Here is a 9,241-nt window from a genome sequence, read left to right as displayed (position 1 = left end):
TTATTAATACCGATTACGGTGCAATTACAACATTAAAATAATGTTTGTTTAAGATTTTCTTCTTTTTATCTGACCACAAATAAAGTAACTATTGGAAAGATGAGTTATATATCAAATTTATTATTATTTCTTGTATAAGAATATTTTAAAATTCGGATAATTAAAATTAAAGACAGCCCCCACATCTGCCGCGTGCGGTATGCTATATACAAGGAGGACGAGAGGGCAGCTTCGGCACATCAAACGACAAAGTAATATATATTATTTGTAATAAAAGAGAGACAGAAATTTATAAAAATGGAGAATATTATATTTTTTATGTTCTTTCTGTTGTGCTTATTATCACTTACGTTTGGATTAAACGATTTATCGAATTTCAGTCGCAGCAGCTTCCCAACTGGTTTTGTATTCGGGGCTGCCTCTGCTGCTTACCAAGTAAATTGAAGAGAGATATTCACTTTCATTTTGAGTATGAAATGATATTTATTTATTGGAGCATATGTGTATGTTTTGATTTATGCAGTACGAAGGTGGTGCATTTGAAGGTGGAAAAGGAGCGAGTATATGGGATACTTTCACACATAGATTTCCAGAGAAAATATCTGACGGGAGTAACGGAGACGTCGCCATCGATTTGTATCATCTATATAAGGTGTGAATGGCAACCTCCGAATATTGATAAATTAGCTATTTTCATGTTCATGCACGGTCGGACAGATCTTATTGAAAGTATCGAAATCAAATGGATATTGCAGGATGATGTGAAACTGATGAAGTCGATAGGACTCGATGCTTTCAGAATGTCTATTTCTTGGCCTCGGATATTACCAAGTAAGATCATTTGATCAAGCATGCTTTACATGTTATAGTTTGTTTGGATGTTCATTGATTATAAAATTATATATCGTTGGATTGAATATCAGATGGGAAGCTGAGCGGGGGAGTGAACAAGGAAGGGATTGCTTTTTACAACAATCTGATCGACGAGCTGCTTGCAAACGGTAATTTTATATATATAAATTTCGGATCTTGAATATTATTTATATCATATGAGCTAATCGATGGGGGTAAATTGAATTGCATGCATGTACAGGGATAACTCCATTCGTGACTCTATTCCATTGGGATCTTCCTCAAGCACTAGAAGACGAGCATAGAGGGTTTTTAAGCCCACTCATTGTGTGAGTTATCTACATATAATATTTCTATATCATATATTATATAATAGTTTGAAATGAAATTTATATATTATGTGGTGCATGCAGAGATGATTTTAAAGATTTTGCGGAGATCTGCTTCAAAGAGTTTGGAGACCGTGTGAAGAACTGGATCACACTGAACGAGCCCTTCTCTTTCGCCAATGGTGGTTACGACGGTGGAGTCGTCGGAAACCTCGCGCCTTTGAGGTGCTCTCCTTGGGCCAATTGCCAACAAGGGAATTCGGCCACCGAGCCTTATGTTGTGGCTCACCATCTTCTACTTTGGCATGCACAAGCTGCTAAACTATACAAACAAACATACCTGGTAAATACAATAATATAATATGGTATAATATATGAATTTTTAGTAAATTATAATTAAAATCAGAAAAATAATTGTAATTTATATTTTTTATTTTTTGGTACAGCCAATTCAGAAAGGGCAAATTGGGGTGACCCTAGTGACACATTGGATTGTCCCCTACTCCAGTAGCATACTCGATGTTAAAGCTGCGCAACGAGCTCTTGATTTTATGTATGGATGGTGAGTTGCAATAACATATCATATATAATTACCATTTTCAATACATGGTACACATCACAAATACATAAAGCGTACCTAAAATTAATTTTTGATCGTGTTTTGTAGGTTCGTAAATCCTTTGGTTTACGGCGAATATCCGATGATTATGCGAGAAATTCTAGGAAATAGACTGCCGGAATTCACCAATGACCAAACGACGCTGCTGAAAGGGTCTTTCGACTTCTTGGGTTTGAACTACTACACAGGGAATTACGCAGCTCATGTTCCCTCTAGCAATGGCGTCAACGTGAGTAGCAGCACAGACAATATGGCCCGTCTCTCAAGTATAAATGCATCTTTTATTTATTTGATAAAACTAAATGTACTGATTAAAATAATATAATTTCAAATAAATTAATTTTAATTTATTGATCTTCCGCAGCTGATATCGATGGAGTGCCTATTGGTGATCCGGTACAAAGTTTTGGCCATTTCTTTTTTATTTTTATATAGTTTTTTTGATCCATTAAATAATGTATATTTTCTATTATGATTGATTTTCAGACTGGAGTGAGTAGTTTCTATGTTTACCCAAAGGGTCTCCGAGATCTTTTAATCTATACAAAAGAGATATACAACAATCCAACGATCTATATAACAGAAAATGGTACGTAACTATATATGTGATTAGCCCACAAACCTGGATCGTTTCCTTTCAATTTTGCTGACTTTTGAACCATATAATTTTCAGGCATGGGAGACCTTAACAGTGGAAACTTCAAGGTGGATACCGAAGATTCACAGAGAACAGATTTCTACAATCGCCATCTTCGTGCTGTTAGAGAGGCCATCGAGTGAGTATTATAAATTCATTACAAAAATCAGAAGAATACAAATGATTTCACAAGATTAATGAAACTATGTTGTAATTTGCAGACATGGTGTCAATATCAAAGGTTACTTCGCATGGTCTTTTCTGGATAATTTTGAGTGGAATTCTGGCTACACCCTGCGCTTCGGGCTTTGCCATGTTGACTACAAAAATGGATTGAAAAGAACCCTAAAAAGTTCGGCTCTTTGGCTCAAGAATTGCCTCCAAAAGACAGAATTTCATAGTTCGAACCAAACGGCTTTTCATTGTATATTATATCCTGATATGAACTTGGATTACATCCTAAGAACTTTAAAGAATGAATAAGACTCTTAAGATAATTTTTTACTAAAAAATCTAAGTAAAATCTTACGTACCGAAAATTCTGGCGCACAACAAATCCTACCGCACCATCTCTTCTCCTTACGGACTATGGCGAGTAAGATTGAATTCGATTGACCGTAAGTTGATGCAGGGGTAGATCTAGGAATAATAACTAAATTTAAATAATATTTTTTTATTTCAAATTTAAAACTTACACTGAATCCCTATTATTTGTTTTTTTTTTCCTGAAAATAATTAATAATAATTTGATTCGACAAGTTACAAAATATATTACTTTCAATATAGATAATTAAGGGAATATACATTAGTTGTGAGAATAAAATCTCAATCGGTCGGTCCTCAAGAGAACGTAACAACACGTTGTCGTAATTTGGAAGAAAAACAAATTTAATTAATGAAGACTTTGGTTGTATTAATCAGACCAAGAACTTAGAATTTTTTGGATTATCCCAACGTACAACTTATTCTCGACGTTTTATAAACTTCGAGTTATTAATCCATGATCCATCCAATCCCTTGCACCGAATCGGGCATTTCGCCGTTAGCTCGAATCTTCTGAATTCAAGTAGCGATTTTATTTGGCTACACCACACCTTAATTGACGTTTATTTGTCACATTAAATTTCATAGTAACCAAGTCAATTTTTTTAATGCAAGAATTGCATTCATCATTAAAATTTTGCCAGAAATGATGCCATGGAAAAATTATTGCTTTTGATATTTATGTCAAAATACATACATATATTAATTCAAATTTCAAATGCAGTTAGTTGTCGTTTCTGATTATACGTACATAATATTTGATAAAGTTTTCCAAATAATTTGAATTTCTCATATTTTATGTGCTCGGCCAAACCATCTATATAAACAGTACTCTCATTTTAACTTTAAATTCGACAAGGAATCGAAATATATATCATGCACAAATATCGATGTGGAATGCCAGACTTTTTTGCACCCGGAACAAACCATGTTTCTTTAAGTTCTCTTTAATCAAAGGCAGGCCAAAGTGGAGTAAAACAAACCTCAAGTATCATATTAGGAAAAATGTTGCGATATCCTTCAGAGAGCCAATAGAGCAAGCATTCAGGGACGGATCCAGGAATAAAAGTTGGGGGGGCTTGAAGTCAATATGATAAGTTATATATTATTAAAAAAAAATTTACATTATATCGTTCAACGAAGTTGTGCCCTACGAGATTTTAAAACATAAAATTCATCAATAATAGAATTTACATCAATATGTTTAGCTAAATCTCGTTCAATATAGAATGTCAAACAATCGGCAAGAAAGTCATCCTCCATTATATTGCGAAGTGCCGTCTTCACATGCTTCATTGCTGAAAAAGCCCGCTCAGTAGTGGCAGTAGACACAGGTAATGTCAAAACAAGATGAATCAATCTAGTCAACATAACATAAACACTTGACCGTCCACTCTCGGTCAATTGCTGACACAACTCAACAAGTGTAGAAACCTTTAAATTCTGCATCACATCAAGTTTATAATGTATCAATTCATACTACTAAAGCAACAATTTCTTGATCTGTGAAATCTCCAGGATAAAACTTCTTCGCAAGCTTGCAAATATCATCACTGTTAAATGAGTCAAATGAATTTTTAGGATCTAAAGCTGTACTAAGAGAAAGAAGTTCCACCGATGACTCATTGAACCGAGTATTTAACTCCATCAAAATGAAATCTATTGCTGCATTAAAAACATCAAAGTGGTAATGATGTTCTATTGTAGTTTGCCGACAGGAACGTACAATCTTATATAGACAATCAAGGTCAGGTACATCAATTTCATTTCTTGAGCAAAAAACTTTAACTTCCTGAAGAAATTCATTCCACCCACATTCTCTAAATTATTGAAGGCAAGTTTTGGTAGTAGTGACAAATGTGATAGCAGTCAAAATGTCTTGAGATTTTCTTTGAAGAATTTGACAAAGAGTATCTGTTGTTCTCATAATTTTATGCATTAAGTGCAAAATAAACACAAATTCAAAGCTTGCCATGTTTATGTAAATCCCCCGAACTTCAGCCTTAACTCTTCCATTTAGAGAATAATCACTGAGAACTTCAAAAACTTTGCAAGTTGCAGTGTACATACCTATCAAACTTTTTACCGAATCATAGTGAGAACTCCAACGAGTAGCTCATGCTCGTTGCAAATTACCAATCTGGTTTGCACCACTTCCAGAATCACGTTCTCCAATTGACAACATATACTCAATTTCATTTCTCTGTGCAGTACGTAATTCAGCAATGCGCTTAGTAGAAGAAGTGACAATATTAACAATATTGTCCAAATGAGAAAAGAATTCCCAAATAACACTAACATCCTTAGCTGCAGAAACCAATGTCAGTTGTAAACGATGTGCAAAACAATGGACATAGTATGCATAGGGACAATCTTTGAGAAATAATGCTTGAAGTCCATTCCACGCTCCACGCATATTGCTTGCACCATCATATCCTTGGACTCTGATTTTCTTAACATAGAGATCATGATGAACAAGAACATTTGATATCATATTTTTCAAATTCATTGAGGTAGTGTCACTAACACTTTTGATGGCAAAAAATCTTTCTGTCAAAATCCCATGATTGTTCACAAACCTCAATATAATGGCCATTTGCTCTCGTTTAGATATATCTCGGGCTTCATCAACAAGAATACAGAAGTATTTATCTCCAACTTCTTCACGAACCATCTGTCGTACTCTATTGGCCATAATATGTAAAATCTCTTTCTGAATTTCTGGAGCGATATATTGGGCATTTTTTGGAGCATTCTCAAGCACAACTTCATCAATTTCTATATTCACTTTTGCAAAAGCCTTCACCAATTCAAGAAAATTTCCACGATTAGATTAAGATAGAGATTCATCGTTACCTCTAAAAGCACAACCTTGAAGTGCTAGCCAACGAACAGCTACAATTGAGGTGCTCAAACGCAGACGATTTTTCTCTTTTTCCTCTTTAGATTGTGCATGCATCACTTTATCAGTATGTTGTGAGGGCCTCATCAAATTTTCAGCCCTTCTCTCACACATAGTATGAGGTGAAGAAGCTGCAGAACCAATATGGGCAAGAAAAGCACATGTTTTTCCTTGGTTTACCCTTTTCCAATTGTCAAATCATTCATTGACCAATGCCGAGATATTAGATGAATTAACATCATTCAGGAAAAGAAAACAATAGAAACAATATGCCTTATTTGTTGAAGACGAATAATCCAACTAATAAAATTTCTGAAACCATTTTTTCTGAAAACGACGATTCTGGCTTCCAAATTTTGTACCTGAATACTCCAACATATCTGGTTGATAAGGCCCCATATTTAGATATGAACGTCTTATCTCATCTCGTACATTAACATGATATTCACATATCTGTTTTCTTTTTCCTGGATCTCGTTCAATAAAAGTAGACGAAGACTGATGATCGTCTCTAGGAGAGGAACATGAAGGAATTTGGATATTGGGAAATAGAAGACTTTTACTGTATTGATGTTGCATTGTAAGGACCGTAGGAATTGAAGTATCTTCACTAGCTTGACGATCTCTCTTCTTAAAGAAAGAGGATATCAATGTTTTTCCTTTCTTTGCAGCAGATTGATATTCCATTTTGAAATAGTTCAATTTATAATCCTAAACAAGAATAAAATAATTATTAGCCAAATAAACAACTAATAGTCACTCAACAACAAACAATCAAGAAACCACAAATCACACACAGAGAAGCTATAAAAAACAAAATAAAAAATGTATAGCTGATTCTTACCTTGATTGTTGCCTTGCCGATGAGCAATTCGATTTCTTCGGGAGTCCACAATTCTATTCTGTCGCTAAAGGGCTTGGGACTTGGGAGAGAAATTTTGTAGAATTGAGGTGGGGCGGATCAGAGGATAAATTTGGTCTCATCCTTGTAAATGGACGGGACTTGATTGGACTAAGACATTGATGTACGACGGTTTTTGAAACAACCGTCGCTATTAGCGACGGTTTTTCAAAAAACAGTCGCTAATAGCGACTGTTATTAGCGACTGTTTGAATAAACCGTCACTAGTAGCGACGGTGCAATTAAAACCGTCGTCGATCCAGATCGACGGCGGTTTTACTAAAACCGTCGCAAATATTAGCGACGGTTTTTCAGTCGCTGAATTATTAAAAAAGTGGGCTGGGCTACAGCCCAGTACAGCCCTATAATACATCCGTCTCTGCAAGCATTGTTACAATAGCAATCTGCGGCAAAGTTTAAGTTCACTCATGTGAGCAACAGCTTCTTTAACAGAGCGGATATCATAATTAGCTTCGAGAAAGGGAATTACAATTGTTCGATTCCATTCATTCGCGATGATCCATCGATGACTCATGCGTTTGAACCTACGAAAGGAAAGATTCACTTTAACGCAGATAAAAAATGAGCGTCGAATGGGGATAAGAGAGCCTATGATATCCAAACTATTGCACTACACGAGTTTGGTCAACACTTGGGCTTGATCACAGCAATATCCCCTCAGCCATTATGTTTCCTGAACTTGCTCTAGGTCAAAGAAAAAGTATATATAAAGATGATATTCAAGTTATCAAGGCTTTATACGGCTTTTGAATTAGTACATTAATCTTTATTTTAAATAAATATGCTGAAATTGTTATGTAGTGGACTATTAAAACTGAGGGAAAAAATTTAAAGTATATAAATAAAACATTAATGAAATGGTCAAATATTTTTAGTTTTGATTAGTTAAGTACACATAAATATTCAATAATTTTTTCCGAGTGCTTTAAATTTATCGTATTTTATAGATTTGACACTATCCAAAAAAATATCGGCAAAATAATGTGAATGGTCGTAGACTAGTATTTATGGTGGTTGGTGACAACACGTTGAGCATTTATGGAGGTTGGAAGCAGACGAATGAAACGTGTTGAGGATAGAGCTCCCCTTCCCTCATCCCATATTATCTCGTTCTCAACTGATCTTCTATCATTTTATAGCATTTGAGAGCTTAATTCTATGATATTTGTGAGTTTTTTGTTCTCTTATATTAAAAGAGTGTGGGTTCTCTTTGAAAACACAGTGAGTGATTGTACATCATAAAATATTATAGTGAAATTCTTTTCATCTTGCCCGTTGTTTTTACCTATAATAATTTTTAGGAGATTTCCACGTAAATATCGGTATCTAGGTTATATACTTTATTTTCATATTATTATCTCAAGATGCCACACCTAGGACCAACAAGTGATATCAGAGCCTCAGTTTAAATTTTCTTAAAATTTTGAGTATGTTATATGGTTGCAGCCTAGACTGATCTTCCATATCAGAAAATATTTTTTATTAAGATGAGATCTACTAAATTGTTGTGGACAAAAAGACGGACATGTACAGGATAACAGAGTTCAATGAGAGAAATTTTATACTGTGAAAAATAAATGTACAAGTAGTTTTAAGAAATGAGAATTGCTTGGCAGCCATTGGAGATAGACCGAGGGAAATAACGAACGATGGAAGTGGAATTAGATGAATGATAATGTTACTGTCAATTTACACTTGGCTATAGTAGACGAAGTACTGTCAGGTATCTTTGAGATAAAGACGACAAAAATTATCTGGGATACTCTGACAAAGATGTACTAAATCAAGTCACTACACAATAAGATTTCTTAAAAAGAAGACTTTATACTCTTCGGATAATGGAAATCTTGAAGAAGAAATCTATATGCTCCAGCCAGAAGGTTTTGTGGAAAAAGGCAAAGATAACTTGGTTTGCAGGTTGAACAAATCTCTTGCGGTCTCAAACAGGCACCGAGGTTTTGATACAACAGATTTGATTCCTATATCACGAGCCTTGAATACAACAGACTTAGTGCAGACCCTTATACATATTTTAAGAGGTATGATGATAATTATATCATTTTGTTGTTGTATATAGACGATATGTTAGTAGCATGTTCCAACAAAGATCATGTCCAAGAATTGAAGGCACAATTGGATAGAGAATTTGATATATAAAGGACTTGCGGACAACAAACAAGATTTTAATTATGCAAGTTCACCGATATAGAAGTAACAAAAATATTTGGCTTCCCTGAAAAATTATTTAAAGAAAGTCTCGCAACGCTTCAACATGCAAGATAATAAGCCAATTTCGACTCATCTTCCTGTTACCTTCAAGTTATCCTCTGATATGTTTCCTAGCAGTGAAGCAGAGAAGATGAAGATGTCTCGAGTACTATATACATCAACATTGAGAAGTTGAATGTTCGATATGATCTGTACAAGACCGGACATT

General features: G+C 34.7%; 2 protein-coding genes across 2 annotated transcripts; one reads left to right on the top strand and one right to left on the bottom strand.

Annotated features, from left to right (window-relative positions):
* The first annotated feature begins 255 nt into the window (after window positions 1-255).
* LOC142538525 (beta-glucosidase 13-like) lies at window positions 256-2,920 on the top strand. Its single transcript, XM_075643839.1, has 12 exons — window positions 256-435; window positions 524-652; window positions 756-831; window positions 924-1,001; window positions 1,094-1,181; window positions 1,266-1,524; window positions 1,628-1,743; window positions 1,849-2,066; window positions 2,165-2,196; window positions 2,287-2,389; window positions 2,474-2,576; window positions 2,659-2,920. Exons 1-12 carry the CDS (start codon window positions 298-300, stop codon window positions 2,918-2,920), a joined length of 1,602 nt encoding a protein of 533 aa, XP_075499954.1. The 5' UTR covers window positions 256-297.
* A 1,534-nt stretch (window positions 2,921-4,454) lies between these two features.
* Window positions 4,455-7,469, bottom strand: LOC142538524 (uncharacterized). Its single transcript, XM_075643836.1, has 5 exons — window positions 7,450-7,469; window positions 7,179-7,328; window positions 5,874-6,063; window positions 5,117-5,780; window positions 4,455-4,645 (listed from the first exon to the last, which is right to left on the bottom strand). Exons 1-5 carry the CDS (start codon window positions 7,467-7,469, stop codon window positions 4,455-4,457), a joined length of 1,215 nt encoding a protein of 404 aa, XP_075499951.1.
* Between the last annotated feature and the right edge of the window lie 1,772 nt (window positions 7,470-9,241).

Source organism: Primulina tabacum, chromosome 3 (assembly GCF_025594145.1).
Source record: "Primulina tabacum isolate GXHZ01 chromosome 3, ASM2559414v2, whole genome shotgun sequence".
Lineage (NCBI taxonomy): Eukaryota > Viridiplantae > Streptophyta > Magnoliopsida > Lamiales > Gesneriaceae > Primulina > Primulina tabacum.
Note: the sequence above shows the minus strand (reverse complement) of the source record. Positions and strands in the feature narration are given on the sequence as shown.